Raw genomic sequence first — 23598 nt, forward strand, 5'->3', positions numbered from 1 at the left:
TCTATTGTATAATTGATAAAATATGGGTATAATGTACATGAGTATAATTTGCTTTAATATGCGTATAATATGATTTGATATAAAAAAGGTCTCCTTACATAAAAAGCCCCATTTGTTATCGTCTTAAACTTCATTGTCTGCGTTTACATTCAGATACGAAACGGTGACATTTTAATCAGGAGGGCAAAGGTAACTAGTGACCCCACTTTTGGCCAGCTCGAGGGGGTTGGCGAATTTTCAGACTTTGAAAATTAAGGGGGGTGCTGGGTAATTTTGCATCTACCCCCACACATTCACCCCTTAGACAAAATACGTTCAATTTTGCTATAAGAAACAGGTGACACGAACTTAATAAGTAGGTAGTTTAAGTTTTTATATAGTGTTTAGGTTCAACGCACTTTCCCTAAGATGGGTGACACTTATATCAATTTATCAAATTATTATTCAATTAAAATATTGTTTATTACCTAAAACACACCATTTTTACTTTTGAACCACTTTTTACATCATTTTTGTTTGTATCATATTAAATTATTACTTATGACTCTTTAACTTTCTTTAACGAAAGTGATTTATTTTTTTAATTATTTTAAAGCAAAGTATACAAAGACATTGATCGTGTAAATATGATAAAATGTTTAAGAAATTGTTTAAACTATATTGTCATATTCCTAAGATGTTCGAAGTGGATATTTAGCTACGAAATGTAAATTTCCTTCCCATGATTAGTGTGCATTTTAATTGTACTGTAACTTTCATGTCGTATTTTCCGTTCATGTCGTCGCCCTGGTGCCCCAATTCTTCAAGAATATCGACCTTCATTTGGTTCAAGAGATTTCTGGCTTTTTCCTCCCCCTCTTCTTCCACGAGGAATCTGTACACTGGATTTGACCTTATATGGCCAATAACGGTGTCCAGAGTGACCTCTCTTTCAATAAGGAGGTCGTCATAACGAACAGAATCTTTTAACAAATTCAAATCAAAATCCTCCAGGTAAGGACGCACACGCCATTGCGAGTTGTTTTTTCTTATTAAAATGTGTTTCAAGAATTTGTCATCGGCTCTATCGATTATATTTTCAATTTTCTTCGTTTGTTCCTCAGTTGCTCCTGATTGAAACAAAAAACATATATGAGATTGAAATATGATCCTATAGCTACAAGGAGGTGGATATCTTAAGGTTTAAAGCGATCGTAGGTCTTAATAAAAGATACGCAAATTCAAAAGAAGATATTTAAATTCAAAATCTGTTCCGGCTTTTTCAATTTACGAGCAATAGTATTTATCTTTCTTGTGACTTGGGGTCAAGTTTCACGAAACAAACAAGTCGATTTAACGTGTCGTAGGTTCTCAGATATGTTTATACCGGTGCACATGGGATATCAGTCAGCCTCTATTCTCATCATAATTTTGGGCTCTTACAGATGTGCTTGTTAAATAAAGAGCAACCATAGTTTTCTGCCGCGACTTCGTAAAACGCGTTGAATCTTCGAACGTGTTCAAGAATGATTTGAGTGTGTCTCCGTTGATAATTTTGTACATTTTTTGTAATTCAGTTAAATTAGTACTTATGGCATTTGCAGGAAAAAAAGAACGAAATGCTTGGCCAAAGGAAACAAGTGGTACCAAGGAATAATAGTTACTGCAAATTTGCGCGTTTTTCGACGTTTTGGAGGCCAATTTATTTTTGCCGGCCAATTACTCAGATATGGTTCAATTAAGGAAAACGTTTCGAAGGACCTTTTTCACTCCTTGTTACCCAAAGAACACGCCAGTTAATTTGTGCCAGACTTCTCTGAAACACTATGTATACAAATAAACATACAAAAGCTGGTATTCAGAAATTTGGGAATCTTATAGATGAGCTTATTAAATAATAAAGGAGTTAATGCTCTTGCCTCCCAGAAATAAATATATTTTCCTTTAAAAACCTTGGTTAAAAGAACTGTTTTTCGATGTTGAAATTTTGTGATTAAGTGATTTATTTCCAGCGACAAGACAAGTTTTTCACTGCAATTGTGAAAACAACGCGATGTCCAGAGGAGCTGAACGCCAATTAATCGAAACCTCCGGTATTCTTTTTTATCGCAATACATTTATAACCCAAATCAAAAGCTTAAGTCCTTGTCCTCTACTAAAGTAAAGTAACCTAGGAAAGCAGTATCAGTGCAATCTGAGTGCGATATTTTACCATACCATTTCTAAACGTTGCACTTCAGGATTAATTTCATTTTTACATACTCAGTGAAACGTAAAATTAAAAAAAAATTGTAAAAGACGATTTTGAGACTGTAACTAAACCCCGCACACCCCAAAGGAAAACAGTGTGATAGTGCTGTGCAGTCTACATGGGTTGTGAATTTCCGCGCAGGGGCGGGCCACCCACGGGGGCAGGGTGGCGAATTGCCCCCGCTTCTATTTCACCGCGGCGGCCCTCCTTTTTCTCAGGGCAGACTTTCCGCAGAGTTGTAGTTCAGTCATTATTCTTATTTACCACTGACGAACTCTTACGGTGTCGAAATTTAAGTCAATTTGAAATCATGTGTATTTCTTTTTGGTTCAAACTGCGAGTTGGTTTTTGGAAGCGTAGTAATACGCTTGTAATACTTAATCTGCTTTTTCATGATACTGTGCATTCTACTCAGTAAGATTATACGAAGGTTATAATAATCAAATTAACCATTGAAAAAACCGAATGAATAATTGTCACGTGCAGTCGCATCTAATTTTTCTCGAGCTGTTTTTTGATTTTCTCCGTTTTTTAGTTTTTAGGCTTAAGAATTTTTTAAATTCTTAGGGTTAGCGAAGTATCCGTTGCAAAGAATGGGGCGGACTTCTTTACAACGGGCTAGGAGGTGGCTTGTCGGCTCCTGGGTGACCTGAACGATAGCACAGGTAAAGAGGCTCAGGGCTTTCAAGCCAGATTTAGAATAGGGTATTCTGGAGCAGCAATACTCGCACCATAGTCATCACTAAATTTTTCTAGTGATTCAAACGACAACACTATGGCTCCATGCGTCCCTTTTCTCCTAGACCTCCACTTGTTACAGTATTCGACCCTTCTCGATCAAATCAAGGATTTACTGTCAGTGAAAGTTCTATTTCCCCCCCCCCTCTCTCAAGATGTTGTTTTGTCTCTCCCTCTGGATGATACCTCTGAGTCACTGAATTCTACTATAACATTAAGTCAGCCTATCAGCAATACTGAGAAATCTCGAATTAAGAAGCAGAAGACATCTAGAAAGGTAGCATATAAAACCAGGTTGCATGCATTGACACGTGCATGGTGCCTCTTCTCCTCGGATAGTCACTAAAACCAAACCAAAGTCAACTAAGATAAATAAGAAAAAACAACAATCGTCCTCATCATGCTCCGTATGTTCAGAGAATGTTACTACAAGCCATCATACAGTTTTCTGTGAAATCTGTGAACACTAGAGTCATATTCGCTGCGTTAATGTTTCAGAATCTCTTTACCAAGCATATGTACAATCTGGATCGGAAAACTTTTTTTACACACGGTCAGCTGTTTGTCCAAAGGGCCGCGGAACTATTCTGTGTCTCCATATTGGACAAAATGGTCAGTTTACCTAACACCCCTATAAACATTGGATTTTGTCAAGTTAGACCATAGGGAGTTCAAAACAAATAGTTTAAATATTATCTGGCGGCCGCAATTAGTATTTTTAATTTTTGTCGGAAAATTTCGAACATGTTTGTATTTGCCGTAATTCCGAACCCGCCGTAGATTGTTATGTGTACCATAGGACTGGTAGCGGAAACAGTGGCTAGAATAAATGGCTAGACTATTCAAAATATACAAAAGTGTAATACATAATGCCAGACTATCATGGTTTTGAAAATATTTCGAATGTAATCCATCAATAAATTGGATAGATAAATTTTGATAAGGAGCAGGAACTAAATGTGCAGACCAATATTTTGGGAAAGGTTCATTTTTTTTGCGCTAGGAACTAAATTTAAATAGCAATATTTTGGGAAAGGTGCTTTTTTTTGGCCGGAACTAAATGTAACCAGGACAACTTTTCCAAAATATTTCTCTTTTACCCTTTTGTACATTTTGAATAGTATAGCCATTTATCCAAACCACTATGTTTCCGCTATCAGTCCTATGGTAACCATAACAATCTATAACGGGTTCAGAATTACGGCAAATACAAACATTTTCGAAATTTTCCGACAAAAATTAAAAATACTTGCGGCCGCCAGATAATAATTTAACTATTTATTTTGAACCTCCATATGGTCTTACTTGACGAAATCAAATGTTTTTAGGGGAGTTACGTAAACTGAGCACTTTAGACCATATTGACCACTCCCATAACAAACGGAACCTTTTGAACCATATTGACTACTCCCATAGCAAACTGTACATTAAGGACTATATTGACCACTGCCATAGCAAACTGACCATTTTTGACCATATTGACCACTTCTGATTCAAACTGGCCATTTTACCCAATTTTAACTTTGAATGACCACTTTTACGCATGTTTGACATGAGCATCACAAAAGTAAAAATTTTAAAATTATGCAATAGGGGACCCTTTGGTGCCCATAAAATTAAAATATAAAATCCCAAAAGGAATTTCCACTTCGACCAAGGTCAAAATTTCGAAAGGTCATAAAACTAAACCTTTTGACTCTGCTTAAAAATACACCCGGCTGATACCTTCCTGGGGCATGGTCTAAAGATTGCCATAACGTTTTCTCGGATCCCAGACTTACAGTCCAAGACCTTCTCTTGTTAGATGTGCTTGCCCTACAAACTGACCTATTAACATTAGAGGCACTGTCAAGAAGAAATGCTCTAAATTTCAATGAGAATAAAGCAGTCCTCCTAAGTATTGACCAAAGAAAAACCAACACCTCGTTACCTTCACCGTACTATCTCTTTGGGAAAAATATACAAAGGGTATCAGAGCATAGAGATCTCGGAATTATAATAACTTCGGACCTTAAATTTCATAATCATGTATCTTCGCTTTGTAATCGTGCAAACGGCCTCTTAGCTGTAATTAAATATAAACTCACGGGACTCCCACTAAAAAATTTAATAATTCTGTATACCACTTTAGTACGTCCTCTATTGGAATCAGAACCTTGCCTTTGGAATCCCCATTATTCTCAAGACATCATTTTATTAGAAAATGTTCAAGCTCGTGCCTCAAAATCCCATTAACTTTACAACATTTTAATCGAAATGACAGACTAACTGCTCTTTCATGGATGCCTTTAAAGTGCCGAAGACTCTATTTGGATTTAGTCCTATTATATAAACTTCTGAGTAACCCTAAACAAAACTATTCTTCACTTTCCACCCGTGGAAACAGTCGCAAATTTCATTTTCCTCACTCCAAACGCGATCCTACTAAATTATCGTTCTTTCGTCGCACAATTATTCCGTGGAACAACCTATCTGAAGAGTTTGTGTCTGTGGGCTCGGTTTCCATGTTTAAACAGAAACTTTTATCTTACATGACTAGGCATGACTATACTGAATAAGGATACTATTTTGATTATTTTGGGCCGTATGGCTGAATAGCAATAGCCCTTACCCCAAAATACGAGCAAAAAAAATAAAAAAGTACGGAAACCTTTCGAGTTGTGATACCAAATAGAAAGTAACTCAAAATAATAAATAAAGGACGAAATGGTGTTAGATAAATAAGAAGACTTTCATTATATGCATGTATAATTATAAACACAATTTTAAAACACATATATACAAACACGACTAGATTTGTTTATGGAACGACGGTCTTTCCGAAACTAGTCGTGTTTGTATATATGTATTTTAAAATTGTGTATAAAATTGATTTATGCATATAATGAAAACGTTGTTATCATTCTAACTAAAATAATAATTTATCTGTAAAATTATGATGACCTAAAAGTCTTAGACTTACCTTCGATATATGGCCGATGTAGTAAGTATATCGCCAGGACCCCATTATCTTGAAGCATCGTTTTCGCCGCTTCGATAAACTTCTCTTTGTCGAACCAATGGACGCAAGTGCTGGCGGTGATCAACTGCAGTGAATTTTCTTCAAACGGCAGAGATTCGGCAGCCGCTATTTTGTATCGGACATTGTCCGGCGTGTCAGCTTGCCTCCTGGCTTCGAAGAGTTGCGTTTCACTGATGTCCGTCCCAGTGACCTTATTGAAATGTGGCGCCAGGATCCTGGTGCTCTGTCCAGTCCCGCATCCGACGTCCAAGGCGTGCTCGTAAGGACCGGTCAGCTTCTCGGATAGGTACGACATTATTTTGTCCAAGATCACTTGGGGCGCCGCAAGACGGTATTTGGCGTAACATTCGGATTGTTTGGCATTTTTATAAAGATCGGCCTTATTTAAGTTGGGATCCATTCGTAGCTTAGTAACAAATGCAACGATAAACTCTTAACCAATATGAGAGAGATGTGTTTGTGGTAGAATTCACAGTATTTCATGACATTGATATCAAGGCTAGTATTGCCTTAACTTTTTCATGTATGTGTTTCAGTTGGAACACACTTTTTCCGTGTTTCTGGTTTTGATATCAAGGACGACATTATTTTATCCAAGATCACTTGAGGCACCTAAAGTCGGTATTTGGCGTAACATTCGGATTGTTTGACATTCTTGTAGAAGTCGGCTTTATTGCGGTTGGGATCCATTCGTAGATTAGTAACAAATACAGCGGTATACTCAAACAAAGAGAGAATCGTCGCTGTGGTAGATTTAACTGTTTTTCGATGTTTGCGACACGTACGTTTACGTTTCCACATGTGCGTTTTTTTGCCCTCTGTTTCCAATAGCCAAGGTTTTTTGAACGTACTGTAATATTTTCTAGCTAGGCAAAACAAGTTCTTTTTTACAAACGCAATTAGTAAAGTGAGCCTATAAAATATAGCTTGTTCTTACGATCGAAATTTCTTCATGTAATTATAAAAGGGAAACATACATTGTATTTAACGCTTCTTACAATTATAATCTTCGTACGTGCGGCACATTACATTTAATTTATCAAATAATTTATTAAAGTTGATATCTAAGCCACCGACACCACTAAAGTAAATGAAGACCAAGTTCGATGCTGCCAATTTTTTTTCAAATTAGAACATAAAGAAATGAACTGCTATATTTAGTTATTTAATTCATTATTTAAAGGATTAAATGAAGACACGACGGTACCTAAAATACTGCCTTTATTGAGCGTGGTAAACCGACTGCAATGCGAAGCAGTCGGAGAAGTGTTAAATCGTTCACTTGTAACTTAGCGCCGTTAGCGGTAAAAAATGTAATTTTAATTACCATATTAGATCCTTAATAACAATATTACAACCTAAAATAAGTATTTTTCACGATTCAAAAAATATTAACATGGTTAAATAGTAAGTTGGCAATAAATTTTCTGAATAGAAACTGAACTAGTTTATATTTTTGATGAAATTAGGGCTCGGGGATTAAATTTCAGAAACCTTAATTAGGTAATACAATTAAGTAATTTGTTTTTCTATGGAAAAACCATTTTTTTTAATAATAATCCGACCTAGAACTTAGAAAATACAGTTTAATTGACCCTGAATGGGACAACCTCGAGAAACGTATTATACTTTTAAAGGTGATTAATAGGGATGCAACGGATAACCGGAACCGGAACCGAGAAGAACCGAGTAAATTCTAGGAACCGGAACCGATATTATAAAAATTTGATAACCGTATTCGGAACCGGAACCGATATTTTAAAAAAAATGATAACCGAAACCGGAACCGGAACCGAGTTTTCCATTGTTTTAAACGGTTTTTAAACGGTTCTGTGGCTTTCTTTACCAACATTTAGCGCGTGTTGAAATTTACTAATTATACTTCCTAATTTACTATTAGTTTTTCATATAAGCTCATCTTTATCCTATCTCAGATAACTCAATGTGGGTTTCTACGTAACTGTCAACTGACACAATCTTACGTATTCTCAATTGAAAATGGGCTCGTCCTCCAAATGTTTGCTTTCAAAACTGGCATCATTCGGAAATCCACGATAGTTTTAGTTTTATTTTCTTCAGTCGGAAAACTCGACACAATTTCACAAATGTAGCAAGGGCCCCAAAAAATATTTGTCGTCTACTGCCGAGCAATTATTTAGTGGGGCAATGCGCAAGCATAATTTTTTATCCCCTTCGCAACCGACTTAGAGGACAAACGGCAGAAAATCCAGTGGCGTAAATAACGCCCCAGCAGACTCCGCAGTGCGGAGGGGGGGGGGGGTTCCATCGCGGGGCCCCCAAATTTCCTATGAGACTTTGTCCGGCCAACCGTGCGAGGCCTCGTCTAGTTTTATAATTTATCAAAACCAAATTTTATATTCTAAATAAATAAATGTGGTGGATTTTATTTCTCTTTAACTTCATTTGAATTGCTTGTGTATTTAACTTTAATTAATACTAAACACACTGGAACCGTATAGGAACCGTTTAGGAACCGGAACCGATCGGTTCTACATTTTGAGAACCGGAACCGAAACCGGAACCGATAAAGCAAAAATTTAGGAACCGGAACCGGATCCGGAACCGAGATAGTCCAACAAAGATTAACCGTTGCATCCCTAGTAAATTCATTTTTTTGGAAATCATATTTGCAAGTTACACTTAACAGCCAGTACCATAACTAGGCATTGGCGGGGCTGGTTTATACGTATTGCCACGGATAACCATTTTAAGCCCGAGATTCTTAGCAAAACCGGGGTAGGGATGGCTTCCGCCAAGGGAGAAAAACTTGAAGGGGCACCATTTAACAGTGTAACTGATATACAGGGTGTTACGGATAAGAGTACCGAAACTTTCTATATTCATTCTATGGGTCTCTATGAGTAAAAAAATTTCTAATAAACATGGGTCCTAAAGTGCTTCCATTCAGAGATATGGGCTCCCAATAAAATTAAAATGGCGTTGTCTTCAGACTCATTTTACTTCTAAAAGGACATTAATGAACTTTTGCCACTTGTTATTAAAGTTTCTCGCCTCACGGATCAAAAACAATTGATAGTTTAATGAAAACAATTTGGTTCAAGGTAGAATATTGATTGCCAGATTTAAGGCTGTGTCCGGTTTTTAGGGTAGTTTTTTGGGAACCCATATCTCTGAAACGAAGCACTTTAGGACCCATGTTTATTAGACATTGTTTACTCATAGAGACCCATAGAATGCATATAGAAAGTTTCGGTACTCTTATCCGTAACACCCTGTATATTCAGACGCTCACTAACAATGTAAGTTCGGCATTAAATATTAATTTATGGTTAGAAATATTAATTTAAATTTCAAATTTTGCGCCAAGCTGTACAGATTTCTACACAAAATCATATGTGGGCTTTGTACTTGTCTACACTTTTCAGAAGTGCGTCTTCACTTCATTTCTTGTTAGCTTGTCTAGACGTATAGAATTTCTACAGGCCAAGGCTCCTCAATATTAGATAAAGTAAAGAATGAAACCCGACGACCACAGGCAAGCGCAAACTTTAAATCCTGTGTGTCACTGCAGGGTTTTTTTCTAGAAATTACCCACTGAAACGATTGAAGCAATGGCCTTTGATTTTTAAAGTTAAGACAAACACGCGATTAAATACAATTAATTCCAGTCGTGAAACTTTCAGCAACCGTTAAAAGAAATTGTTTAAAATGCGCTAAGCTTAGCTCCTTCCTTATTTCAAAATTAACGATAATTATGTAAAATTATTAAAAGACACATTCTTCAGAGAAAAGTCTTATAAAAATTTATTCATGAATAATTTTAAAGTTAATCCCTACAAGTGTTTTTTAAAGGTTTATGCCACCAGCAGATCGGTAATTATTTCCATTGGTATAATTTGGTTGTATACTATTGGACCGAATCCCATTGAACCGAAAAGTATTTTCGTTTATAGCCGAACATGGCGGGATTCAGTTGAATGGGAAATTTAAATCTGGTTCGTTTTCACTTCGGGTAGGTTAGTTCAGGTTGGGTTAGGTTAGGTTAGGTTAGTTCAGGTTGGGTTACGTTAGGTTAGGTTAGGTTGGGTGGGGTTAGGTTCGGTTAGGTTAGTTCAGGTTGGGTTGGGTTGGGTTAGGTTAGGTTGGGTTAGGTTAGATATGATAGGCAACTATTTCACGTCGGGTCTTATCAAGGTTATTTTCTAAAATTAAACCCGGAAAATATCCAATTTCAAGGGGAAAAGGTCTAAAAATACACGTCGGTACGAAATAATTAGGTCTTTCCTATTTACATGGTTAGATGGACAATATGGTACGCAACACGAAGGCAATGTAATGAATTTTTTTTTATCTTTTGCCTATTTAGGTCCAAAGATGTACGTTATCTTCTATAAGATATCTAATAAGCTTAAAACTTATTAGATATACGGAAAATACAAACTAAGAACGGTTATAAACTAGTGAATTTTCTTTTCTTATATACATTATGAATAAAGATTTATAATGTTAAAGAGAGACTTTATTTATATACGAGGTAATATTTTTTAAACTATGAATTATACATAAATATATTGAGAAAGGTTAGTTTAAGTTACTTAACCTTGTTTTTTTCTAAAAAGGAAAGTGGAAAACCGAAAAAAAAACACACACACATTTTCCCACGATTTTGCTTGTATTCCCCGCCTTGGGCGATAGTCGGATTTTCGTCGTACGTAGCGCCCTAGCGGGATTATTCACACACGCAAATTAACATAAGACAGGGCCGCTAAATTTATGTACGCGCGTTCGAAATTGGCTGTGTTTAGACAAACTGAATTTTTCGAGTTACCTGGTTTTGGAAATAAAGTAGTGAAACGCGAACGAGTTAGATATATGGCACCTGTATCAATTTCAAAATTCAAATATCACAATTGTACGTACGTGGGTTGTTGGGTCCCGCAAATTGGCCAGAAATATCACTTAAATTAAATTTTTTTGAATGCAACCTAAAACTTAGTTCAGAATTGATCAGTTCTAACTTAAAATTAAATTTAAAACCTAATCGGTGTTAATTTAAAATAAAATTACATTTCAAGTCGGAAATCGCCCAAAATCTTAAATGTACAAATGGCCGGGAGAAGTGGCGTACTCCTGTAATCCCAAGCGTCTGGAAGGCAGAGTTTGTGGATGGCCGTGTGAGGACGACCACCAATCCCCCAACGGGTGGTCGGAATACATCCGCCACGGGTGTCTCCACCCCTGGCCCCACGCATCCCCCCGTTGGCGTGGCCGTTACACATATCTCGCCCTGATTAATCCGGTGGACGGGCGGACCGCATTTGTCCCCCCCCCCCCGTCCCACTCACGCCTCAAAATCTTCGCCGGGTTCGCGGTCTTCTCAGACCCACTCAGCCCTTGTATCTTCCTTCCTTGAATAAAAAAAAATGTACAAATGACCAACTTCAGGGCCCACATTCCCCAAAATGCTTAACTTCTTTGAGTTTTAAAGTTAGGTGTTTGTCTCATATTAATATTTTCTATTAATTTATTCATTTTAGCGTAATTCATATTGAATACTTGGTATTTTATACTTCCGTTAGAGATTCGTTAGGTGTTCGTGACAGAAACGAAGATTACAATAAAGTGATACCAACGGGATTAAGTTAACTAATATTTTTTAATAAACGAGTATGTTATCTACATAATTGATGGACGAATGAGTGTAACTGAACCCGATACATCAGTAATGCCAAGTTTATATACAATACAATAAAAAATAAATGAACTTTATGTAGTCATTTAAAAAATAGCTAATATCGTGAAATGTTTATAAGCGTTAAAAAAAGAGAAAAAAGTGTTTTACAATTGAGCTATGACGTAACATTCCGGCCACCTTAAAATGGTAAATTTTAATTTTACTGAAGGTTGCTTCAATAATGTTGCTAGTCCAATGGTAATTGGCAAAGTTTAGTGACTGGATGTTTCAGCTCGTTGTCTGCGGACAACACGGACCAGTTGATCAGGATGCACTTAAATGACTCGACCCATTTTCCATTTTGTTGGTGGAAGTTGTTCCTTTAATAATACGAGATCTCCGATATGTAGTTTCGGAAGGGTTTCGCCCATTTGGGTCGTTGTAGAAGTCTCGAAAAGTATTCGGCTTGCCAACGCCTCCAGAAATGCAGTAGCAATTGTTGTAAAAGATGCCATAGGGATAAGTGGTTGATTTTTGTCGATGTGAAGTCCGGTTCTGGTATGGCCGTCAGAGCACTGCCTATCAGGAAATGACCAGGGTTTAATACTGAGAGATCGGTAGGATCTGTCGACATTGAGGTAAGCGGGCGGGAATGGAGACACGCTTCCACTTGAAAAAGCAGGGTCTGCATCTCCTCAAAGGTCAGACGGGTATCGCAGATGACTCTTTTTAAGTGGAACTTAACTGACTTTACGCCGGCTTCCCAGAGTCCCCCGAAATGTGGAGCCGCTAGAGGATTAAAGTGCCAGACAACGCCGTCGTCGCTCATCCATCTCACCGTAGAATGATCTGTCGTAGTGGGGTTGATAGTTTTTACAAAATATTTTAACTCCTTGCTAGCGCCCATGAAATTTGAACCATTGTCGCTATAGATATCACTACATCTTCCTCGGCGAGAGCTGAATCTTTTGAATGCAGCTAATAAGGCCTCGGTTGACATGTCACTCACGAGTTCTAAGTGTACAGCTCCTGTCGTGAAGCATACAAAAATTGTGATGTAGCCTTTGAAACCTTTGCAGCCTCAACCTTTCGGAACTTTAAGATGGAAGGTCCGGCGTAGTCCACTCCGCATTTTAGGAACGATATACCGGGATTGACTCGATTTGATGGTAGATCGTCCATTAGTTGACTGATTTTACGTGCTTGTTGACGGAAGCATCGCCTACATTTGCGAACGTGGAACCGGACAGAGTCACGGGAGTTCAGAATCCAGTATCTTGATTGTAGCGACGCCATGATAAGTTGAGGTCCACCAAGAAGGGTTTTGAGATGTTCTTGCTGAATGACGAGATCGGTAAATTGGTGTTTCCGTGGGAGAATGACTGGATGGATCTGATCCAGAGAGATTTTAGTATTCCGGATGCGTCCTCCAACTCTTAAGAGGCCGGCTTTGTCGAAGAATGGTGTCAACGTCAGGATTTGAGAACAATGGTTTCTTTGCTGTTAATTACTTAATTTCGTCCCGAAATTCGTTCATCTAAGAAAGTTTGATTCAATGGTTACGGTCCAACTCAATTACGTCTTTCGTCAATGGTCCCATCTCTCTCTGGTCTCTTGTTGTTCTGGAGTTGCGACTGAACCTCTGGATAGACGCCATTACGTGGAGTATCGTGGTTAACGACGATTATTTCTGGAGAAAGCTCTGATCTAGGTTACACTGCATGATGGTGACTGTTTGGATTCTTTCTTCTATACTGCATTCAGGATCATCTCCAATGGATTGTTCGTTTTCGTATGGAAACTGGTCATTTAGCCAGCTTGGACCATTCCACCAAAATGATTGATTTAGGAGTTACCTTCCGTCGATTCCACGGGAGCCACAGTCGGACGGGTTGGATATACCAGGAAAATGGTGCCATTGAATTGAGGGTTTTACATTCTGAACCTCAGAGACTCTGTTTGCGACGAAGGTCTTCCATCGCTGAGGAGCCGATGCTAGCCATGACAGTACAATCCAGCCATGGACTTCCACTATGGGTTGACGAAGATACTGTTGGACGATCAAAAGGAGTCGAGCGAGGAGCACCATAGCGCAAAGTTCTAGTCTGGACAGTGTAATTTGCTTTAGAGGAGCAACCCTGGTTTTTAGCGATGATCAGTCGAACCTTAGTCGTTCCAGAGTCAGTCGTGGTCTTCAGATACACCGTTGCTGCATAAGCTGTCTCTGAAGCGTCACGGAAGCCATGAAGACTAGATGCCTTGATGTGTACTTGACCGATATGTCGATGAATACGTAGCTTTTCGATCATGGTTAAGTCTTCTCTGAACGTGTCCCATCTTTGAACGAGACTTTCGGGTAGTTCTTAATCCCAGCCAATCTTAATTTGCCACATTTTTTTGCAAAAGAATCTTTGCTCGTACGATGACTGGTGCTAGGAGACCTAACGGATCGAACACTTTGGCAGTGTCAGACACCATAGTGCGCTTAGTGATTTTTAGTCATGACTTTGGTGATTGGACAGAAAAGGATAAGACATCTGACGCTGGAGTCTATTGCAATCCTAAGGTAAGAAATGATTCTGAATTATCCATGTTCAGAGGATCTAGAGTTTCTCGTAGGTCGGACGGGATGGTTTCCAAGAGACGGGATTGTTGGATTCCAATTTTTGCAATGGAAGTCCATTTTCATTCGTTGCTCGATTTAATTCCTCTCGTAGATTAATCGCTGTATCGGTATCGTCAGTGGCAGATAGGAGACAATCCATATAAAAATCGTCTCGTAACGCTGGAGCTGCTAATGGATAACTGGACTTGACATCTTCGAATAATTGTTGCAAAACTTTTGTAGCAAGATAGGGTGCCGCTGATGTCCCGTATGTTACAGTCTTCAGTTGATAATCTCGAATGGGATCTTCCTTCTGTCGTCGCCAGAGAATACGTTGGTAGCGAAGATCTGCCGGGGCCACCAATATCTGCCGATACATTTTCTCGATATCTGCGGTTAATACTACGGCATGACTCCTGAATCGAATTAATAAGTTCACCAAATCGTCTTGCAATTTCGGTCCCACGAGAAGAACGTCATTTTAGGGAGATTCCAATCGCCATCTTTGCCGAGCCATCAAATACGACGCGGGTCTTCGTGTTAGAACTTTTCTATTTGAATACTGCGTGGTGTGTTAAATAATAAGCGTTGGCGTCTTGGAGATGATCAAAGGGTACCAATTCCATATGATTTAACGTCTAATACTCGTCCATGAATTATTTGTATTTGTTGTAGATTTCAGGATTAGCTCGTAGTCGTCTTTCGGTGTATTGAAATCGTCGTAAGGCTATGGATCGTGATTCGCCGAATTTCTCTGTATTAGTTTTCATCGGTAGTCTGACGATAAATCTTCCTTCGGGATCTCGAGTGACTATCTGGATGTGCAGGGGTGGCGGAGTCGTTAGCACTTTCGCCTCGCAGCAAGAGCAGCCGGGTTCAATCCCAGCTTGGGGCACTGGGTGAAAACTCAGAACTACTCCTTCTTCGTTGAGTTTGCAAGTTCTTTCCCCACTGGTCTAAGGGGTTTTTCCCCTAGCTCTTCGGTTACCCCTTCCATAAAAACTTGTTGAGGTTAACGGTAATAGTTAGTGTTGGCACGATCGCGTGGTATGCAGGGCTTGCCACCACCCTCCTACGCATTGTAACCCGGCCACCTGAATTAATGGCTTTAAAAGTCGCTTGATGACTTAGGCCTACGGTGGTGCCTTGGGTATTACATGTAGCTTAGCTGATAAAGCGAGCTTCGCATTGTCGTTCGATGGAGGTAAAAAGTGGTCTCGGGGCTAGCTCTTCTATTTCCCAAAATTTGGCGAGTTGCTGTTCGAGGTGGCAATGGTTGATTTTGATTGAAGATGTTGCCTTGGTCTCGTAAACTCCAAGAGTTCCAGCTACCCCGCAGTCAATTACGGTGTTGAAAGCGCAAGGAAGACCAGGTTTTCCTGAGAGTTTTCCATCTTCAATTAAGTCCAGGTAGACATCAGCTCCTAGCAAGATATCGATTGATTCTGATACGTGGAACATGCGATTTGCCAGCTTTAAGCCTTTGAAATGAGACCAGTCTTGGCAATTGAAGGTGAAGATGGGAAGTCGTTCCGTCACGTTCTTGAGAATAAGGACTGGGACAGTGATATGGAAACTGGCGTCTATGTGAGAACCCAAATTCAGCATCGTACCACATCTTGAATGAGTGATACCAGTGGCACTGATTCCTCCAATCTTGATATTTTGATAATTCCGTCTAAGTTTTAGTTTCTGCATGAGTTGTTCTGACACGAAACTTGCTTGTGAACCAGAATCTATCAGAGCTCGACTGGACCAAGTACTGCCTTGACCTCCTTGGATTTGAACCATTGCTGTTGGGAACATGACTTGAGCAGGTCCTGATTTTGATCGTGACAAATGAACGACGATGTCTCCATTTCTATCTTTCTTTAATCGAGGAATTCTCTTGCGACTCGGCATGTAAAAGCGTATTGTGCTTTACCTTACATTTTCGACAGCTTCCAGCTTTGCAGTTGATGCTAACGAGTAACGGGGTCTCCCTTTAAGCAGTTAAAACAAAGTGAGTGTGTTTTTACCAGTCTCCAACGGGTTTCGTGATAGGCTTTGGGTAGTTTGGACATCTGAAGGAAGGGTGCTGTTCACTGCAGATAGGACCGGCGTTGTCTTGAATTAAACCATGGTGTGATGATGGATTTTTCTTGGGAAATGCCGACGTCTTTATCTTTATGTTGCTTGACGGTTGGGAGGCAGCTAGGGCCTGGCTCTTTGTTCGAGGAATGTTGTTAAATCTTCGTAATTTGCCCTTGCGGTTCCTTTTAGTGATAACTCCCACTGCCGTCTGGATACCTGGTCAGGTTTCTCTCCAATTATGTGTAACAGCATCGCATCCCAGTATTGAAATGGTTCTTTTAAGACCTTTAATGCTCGTATGCATTCAGCGCTAGTGTCAATCAATCGTCTAAAGGATGTTGTCGATTAGTCTTTAACTGAAGGTTGACTGAATAACCGTTTGATATGATCATTTATGATCTCTCTAGTATTGTTAAAACGGTTCAGTAATATATCCCAAGCCTCGGTATAGTTACCATCTGTGAGTGATATCGAATGAATCAGTAAAGCTCCTTAGCCACGGAGAAAATACTTCAGATATTGAAATTTTTGAGCGTTAGATAGTGCTGCATTACTGTGGACCATGGCAGTGAACAGGTCATGGAAAGAAAACCAATCGATATAATTGCCTCCGAAGAGAGGTTACTCCAGTTTTGGCAACTTGATATGTGATATGGGTTGACTAGTCGCTCTCACTATTGGTACTTGATTGCTGCGAAAAGTAAAGAATATAACCAGATCTCCCATGCGAGTGACGAGATCGTTGTACTCTTTCTCACGTGATTCAAAGTCCGTGACGAGCACCTGTTAACGATATTTGCATGTACGTCGTCCAATTCATGAGCGAGTGTATTAGCCTTGTCTTTATACAACGTAACTGCGGCTGGTGTTATCGGCGTGGTGGCATGATTTTTCTTCACCGTCTCAAGTCTGGTTATTTGTCTGTTCGTCTCCCGATGAGGTATGAATCCATTTGAAGATTGAAGTTAACCACCGTTGAAAGCTGACTGAATTCAGACTTAAGTATCTGTGTCTCACGATAAAGGATACTGGTCTTAACGATTCATTTGTCTAATTAACCGCTTTGCGACTTATATCTTTAGATTCGTTAGGTATTCGTGACAGAAACGAAGATTACAATAAAGTGATACCAAAGGGATTAAGTTAACTAATCTTTTCTAATAAGCGAGTATGATGTCTACATAATTGATGGACGAATGAGTGTATCTTAACCCGATACCTAAGTAATGCCAGGTTTATATACAATAAAATAAAAAATAAATGAACTTTATGTAGTCATTTAAAAAATAGCTAATATCGTGAAATGTTGATAAGCGTTAAAAAAAATAGATTTTTTTTATAAAATAAAGCTATGACGTAACATTAGGGTAGACTAATCAGTTTAACAATTTATCAATTAATTTACCTTATAATTTATTGTTTTATTTATTAATTGTTAATTATTCTAATTTTAAATAAGAATCAAAAGTTTGGTTATGGTTTAATATGTGTTACCCTTGTGGCGCCATAGAGCGGAAGAAAAAAATCTTTATTTTATTATTTTAATTGGTTTTTAAGTATTTTTGTGTTTTTTTATTTTTCCCTTTTTTCCAATAAAACTTGATTTCCTATTATAAAAGAAATAAAAAACTAACGTTATTTTTCATATTGGTAAGAAATAGCACCCCCCATAAACGCCTTACGTAATAAGGTACACTACCTCAACTCAGAAACCAACCCAAATATGAAAGATTTTTTTTAGTTTTTATTTCGTATTATTTTATAAGAACAATTTAAAACCCATATTACTAACTTAATGCTTAACAAATCTGTATTACCTCACCCAAAATTATTAAAAGTAACTTGATTAAACCCTGAAATATAGTCTAGATATAATTGTCATTGGATTAGGTTGGTCATTTCTGTTTGTTTTGTGTTTAATATTAGACTCTTGTCTTTAATTTAATTTATGTTTACAGAATAATTAACATAAAAACTTGTCTAGGTTAACGGTAATAGTTAGTGTAGGGAGCTGTTGGCTCGATCTCGTGGCATGCAAGAGCTTGCCACCACCCTCCTACGCATTGTAACCCGGCCACCTGAATTAAGGGCTTCAAAAGTCGCATGATGACTTAGGCCTAAGGTGGTGCCTTGGGTATTAGCCTAGCTGAATATTTGAAACAGGTAACTGATACTCATAAAATTAAGGTATTATTTAAATTAGTAATAAGTTCAACTTAACCCCAAAACCCTTGTTGCCCCCTATAACCTTTTAATGTTTGGTATTCCCAGAAATCCCTAGCTCAAGCTAACCCAATATATTACTCATTTAATGTTAAATTAAATGGCCTCAGTTAAAAACCCCCCTTTTAAGGAATTCATTAGCCTTCGATTAGTTAAAATCCTTTCCCATTGTCCACCATTTCACACCTTCCTCCTCCCCGCCCCCCTGGCGCCAAGGAAATCGAGAATAACAAGTCGAAGGTCGATTGCACCACGGACCTCAACAAGTCGAAAAAGACCCCAACAACCCCCTGTCAAAAACTGTACTGCATCGGTAACAGCCAACTCTCCGATCTAGATGCCCAGGGACTAGGAAAATATCCGTTCGTCACCTCAAAGACGAGAGAGAGAAGGGATAAGCATAAGCCTAATGAAGCGTCGGTGGGATTTTAAAAAATGATAGCAACAGCCCCCACCAATCAAAGACATGGAAGTAATTCGACGTCATTCTAAAACCATAACCAAAAACAAGGAACACACCCAGACCTATACAGCCAAAAAACAACAAAACCAGAGAGCAAGCCCCAAAAAAGAAAGAGAAGTCAGAACTCAGTTGCTCGGAGGAAGACAACCTTACCTCAATAGTTAAACCTGAGAGACACCCCAGTTCGCACTCCGTTCCGCGATAACCCCAAGTCGGCATAAAAGAGGTAAAAGGCCCAAATAAATCTCCAAGAAAAGATGCCAATTTTAAGAAACCCCAAAATAAGGACTTTCAGCGTTAGCGAGATTAACTTCCGGTCGAGCATAATCCCCAGAAAGGGAGTCTTTTCCATCCGTCGTCGAAATCTACCGTTTGCGAGGTACAACCCTGGTTTCATCCCTTCTTTGTCGAGAAACAAAGTCGTCCTTGTAGTCTGCAAACATCCCCGCAACTTCGAGACACCAGAAAAGAGCATCCCAGAAAGTGAAGACGCCCAACCCGAAACCATCAAATCGTAACGTTAAAATTTAGCTATTCTCCATCCCCCAACTGGAGTCGCCAACTAGGCCCAAATAAACATTCCGTCGAATCCGTCGCCACTGAGTCTCATCCCTAGAAACTTGTTCAAATCTCTCCCCCTCCCTCACAATTTCTTTCAGCGGCCCATTATTGGTTCTTAAAAGTGTATTTCCATGACCCCCTTTTTTAAATGGAAAATTCCATAGAATACCTCACCTAAAAATACTATCGTCCCCGAAAGGGCTATATTCAGATTCCCTAAGAAGAACAAAAAATAGAACTCATTCCTAACTTTTCAAACCAAGTGTCGGTACCATTTTTTTATTTCCCCGATCTTAAATCTAAACGTTCTTTTCCCCTAATGTCACCAATTCGAGGTGACCCTAACCGCGATAGGTGTAAGTTATCATTTCTTTTATTGTGTTTTATTATTTGATTAATTTTTGAAAGTGCTGGGGAAGGTAGGGGTGACTCATCCTCGCTCGCGTCGTCCACCTTAGGAATTCTCCGAAAGTGGCGACCTCTGACCCGAAGGGTTAAGAGCGAGGTAAGGTCACCGGTGACGCTTACTATTGCACCACAGTGAGTCCGCAAAGATTTCTTGGCGGGCTTTCTTCTCCAGTCAATTAGTTTGGAGACCAGTAGCGTCATCCGAGGGGCTCGCTATATAAGGGACGTCGGGACACCCTTCAGCTCTCGGTTACGGACTCCGACCTAACCAGTCGAATTATCTCGTCTACAGTTGCCATGCTTTGTAATATTTGGTAAATATATATATTATTATTAATAAAAATTATTTTATAGTTTTACTCTCGTACATGTTTTTTACATAAGCCGAAAATTTCCAGGCTTCACACTATAGACAAAAACAGGCGGGTGAGTTAGACCATTCGGATGGGCATCTTCGATCGAATTGGTGAGAAAAGGGAGAGTAGAATACCAAAAACAAAAAATATAAAAGGTTTCCCCTGGACATACTATGACTGAGAGTCAGCTGTGGGGTTGGTATAATATAATACCGGAATAAGCAATTAGCGGGTTCGTGGGAAAAAGGAGAGAAGAGGACGGTGGACGAGCTTACAAAGTAGAAAATTATACAGAGATTTTACGGGCTTAGATTGCGTTCTTTTAACTGTTACACCTTTGAGTAACAAGGAGTAAAAACTTCTTATGAGATAAGTTTTGTTTTATGGTTTCTCAGAGGTTACAGGTACTGTTACCTTACAACATTACATTGATCATTGTATTTACAAAAGTTGTTCGAAATATTTCCCATTGGCGTGTAGGCAAGCTTGGACGCGTCTTCGGAAAGATTCTCGAACACGACGAAAGATTTCTGGCGTGTTTCGGATTGTGTCGCAGTCGTCAATTATGCATTGACGTAGGTCTTCATCAACTCGAACTTGAGTCTTGTATAAAAAGTTATTTATATGGCTCCAAAGATAGAAATCAAATGGCTAAACCTATCCACCTCTGAGGAAATTCAGCATCAGAAGGCTTAAAAATAGGGGGTGCTCTGTCGTGCATAAACCACATTTGTTGTCTTACTGCTCGCAGTACGTCTTCAAGTAGCTCTGGTAAAGTGCCTTTGTGGGAAGGTTAAGTACGACTCACCAGTTAGTCTAGTTGGTAGAAAATAAGGTCCAATTAAATGGTCGCCAACAATTCCGCACCAGACGTTGAGACTAAACTGCACTTGATGTTTCCTAACGTTAGTCGTGTGCGGAATTTCTTGCTTCCACTCATGACGATTATGTAAATTGAGGATTACGTCACAGGAAAAATTAGACTCGTCAGAAACTAGGAACGTATTAACCAATTGACGTCGTTAGTCTGCTCCTGAAACCACTGACAAAATTCAACTCATCTTGGATAATCGACCTCATTTCAAGATTGAACCTTTTGTAAATGTAATGGGTGGTACTGGTGTTCTCGAAGGATACGCCAGACAAGTACATGGCTGACTCGCAATTGACGTCCAACTTGCCTCGTACTTGTCGTAGGATCATCCTCAAAGATAGTAAGTGCTTGTTCCTCCACGTCTTCTGGAAATTATCCTTCTGCAGTAGCAGGTCCCGTGGGTTGTATTTTTCAAGTTTATCTTAAGGGTCTGTCAACCGCCGTGAAAGTTTGTCGTTTTGGAAGCTGTGTTTGAGGAAAGTGCTCCTGATACAAACACCGCGCTTCCACCGCATTTCCCTGAGCGAGTCCATACATAAGATGCATATCGACATATTCTGCATTTGTGAAGTACGCCATAGCATAGCAGCTAGGTTTAAGATACGAAATATGAATTTAATTATTGAGGCCCCTCAATTTACTGCAAATTCGAGCCTTGTACCCGTCCAAAAACCCCATTAGAACTATATTGTAAACTTTACCTGTAGACTGAAAACGTTTTTTGTGGGTGACTATTTAATGAGACCTTTAATTATACAAGGCAACTACATTTAGTGTACTAGCATTCGGGAAAAAACACGGAGATGAGCAAGATACGTTCCAAAACGCCTCACAAGGTGTTAAATTTGTAGTTACTTTTGGCATAAGAAGAATTAGAAACACCTTCTTATTGTTAAAACGTATTTATACACGTAGCTTACTTCTTTAATTTCAATAAAGCACTTTTAATACTACTTTTGTTTCTTAATGATCTTTTCCGATAAAAAACCAATGCTTAGTGAAAGGAAACAATTGTCTCGAAGGAATGATAGAAATTGCCCATTTGTGCGTTTTTCGTGGTTTTGGAGGCTGATGTTCCCAATTGATTGAACGGTCCTTCTTGGTCTATGTGACGTAACTCGAGACGGGAATTTCCATTCCTTAAAATATTTATTTGACCTATTTGCGACGAATTCCCATAAATTAAAAAGCCATTCTTTAAGGGTTTTTCAATAAAAAACTATTTTCGGTCTCAAAGAGCTCTGAACCCAGATCATGCTTTAGAGCAAAAGCTACTCCAACAATAATTCAAAAGGTACAAATCTAACTATTTCTAAGATTTCAAAAGCCTTCCGACGATATTTTTAAGACTTCATAAGAGAGTTCAGCAATTTGGTTCACCCGATTTCGGCTATTACGCGAAGATATTTTTCACCATAATTTAAAATACGTACGAAGCCTATATTAATAAGTATCGTGATAATTTTGTATATAGATATAAGTAAAGATGGTGTTTAGGGGAAATTTCGTTGCAACTGCTTTCGGGACTAATGACACAGGTGTATTTGTAGGAGAAATATTAATTTATTTTAACAATATATAATGTACTAACTATTTACTGACACTGCTCCTCTTTCGTCTTTAGCATGGTCCAACCAAATACTGTTGTCTAACGACTGTTAATCTAATTATAATATTGGCAATTTTACATTTAGTCTTGAAAGTATTCTTGGTTTTAAAAGCCATGCATGCTATTTTCTAAGTTATAATTATATTCCAAAGGAAATAATCTTTTGTCGAAACAGAAAGCGACATCTGTTTTAGTTCTAAACATTTTGCCGAATTGTGGTTCAATTTTTCATTGAGGGGGAAGATTGGGTCAAGGCTGTCTTTTACACATTTTTATAGTTTTAAAATTTTCTTTAAACTGCGGAAATGACGATGATTAGTCTTTTCTTAATTCAACTCGACAAAGTGAACAGGCTTAGGTGAACGTAATTGGCGCAACACCTATTTGCGAGAGATGTATACTATTTGAGGCTATTTATCAGTAGTTTTAAAGTTTATTTAGTCTTTAAGAACACCCCTGATATTCAAATACACAAAAAAATGCTAATAATAGTGAAAACGCCTTGGAAATATAAGATCGATATGTCACAAAATTGAAGATGTTCCGGCTGCCAAAGTTATCATCTATCGATCGCGAAAATAATATTGGAATACATCTTGCATACGGAAGTATCTCATACTAATACAATAATATTTAAGCTGATGGTAAAGCCGGTTTAAACTGGTGAATAACGTATAAGATTTCAAGTTCGACGTAGTATACAAAAAGCGAGTTCTTGTGAACATTTTTAACTCTCCGAGGGGACTATGTCCACTATGAGGGGTTATACAATCACCGTGT

The 23598-nt window shown here is 38.6% G+C and overlaps 3 protein-coding genes across 3 annotated transcripts; all 3 read right to left on the reverse strand.

Annotated features, from left to right (window-relative positions):
* Nucleotides 1-693: 693 nt before the first annotated feature.
* LOC149934200 (putative methyltransferase DDB_G0268948) lies at nucleotides 694-6390 on the reverse strand. Its single transcript, XM_090153400.1, has 2 exons — nucleotides 5931-6390; nucleotides 694-1109 (listed from the first exon to the last, which is right to left on the reverse strand). Exons 1-2 carry the CDS (start codon nucleotides 6388-6390, stop codon nucleotides 694-696), a joined length of 876 nt encoding a protein of 291 aa, XP_090009526.1.
* Nucleotides 6391-12028: 5638 nt separating this feature from the next.
* On the reverse strand, nucleotides 12029-12646 carry LOC149934201 (uncharacterized). The gene has a single exon (XM_090153401.1). It carries the CDS (start codon nucleotides 12644-12646, stop codon nucleotides 12029-12031), a length of 618 nt encoding a protein of 205 aa, XP_090009527.1.
* A 14-nt stretch (nucleotides 12647-12660) lies between these two features.
* LOC149934202 (uncharacterized) lies at nucleotides 12661-13303 on the reverse strand. The gene is made up of 2 exons (XM_090153402.1): nucleotides 13226-13303; nucleotides 12661-13146 (listed from the first exon to the last, which is right to left on the reverse strand). Exons 1-2 carry the CDS (start codon nucleotides 13301-13303, stop codon nucleotides 12661-12663), a joined length of 564 nt encoding a protein of 187 aa, XP_090009528.1.
* Nucleotides 13304-23598: the final 10295 nt, after the last annotated feature.

The sequence above is a fragment of the Leiobunum rupestre genome, chromosome 7 (genome assembly GCF_980474605.1).
Source record: "Leiobunum rupestre chromosome 7, qqLeiRupe1.1.hap1, whole genome shotgun sequence".
Lineage (NCBI taxonomy): Eukaryota > Metazoa > Arthropoda > Arachnida > Opiliones > Sclerosomatidae > Leiobunum > Leiobunum rupestre.

Excerpts from the sequence above, each read along its gene's own strand:
- LOC149934200 (XM_090153400.1), bottom strand. The coding sequence starts at position 6,390 with ATGGATCCCAACTTAAATAAGGCCGATCTTTATAAAAATGCCAAACAA. Across the intron at positions 1,110-5,930 it reads ACATCGGCCATATATCGAAG|GAGCAACTGAGGAACAAACG; the intron begins GTAAGTCTAAGA and ends TGTTTCAATCAG.
- LOC149934202 (XM_090153402.1), bottom strand. The coding sequence starts at position 13,303 with ATGGCGTCTATCCAGAGGTTCAGTCGCAACTCCAGAACAACAAGAGAC. Across the intron at positions 13,147-13,225 it reads TGGGACCATTGACGAAAGAC|CAAAGAAACCATTGTTCTCA; the intron begins GTAATTGAGTTG and ends AGTAATTAACAG.
- LOC149934201 (XM_090153401.1), bottom strand. The coding sequence starts at position 12,646 with ATGTCAACCGAGGCCTTATTAGCTGCATTCAAAAGATTCAGCTCTCGC.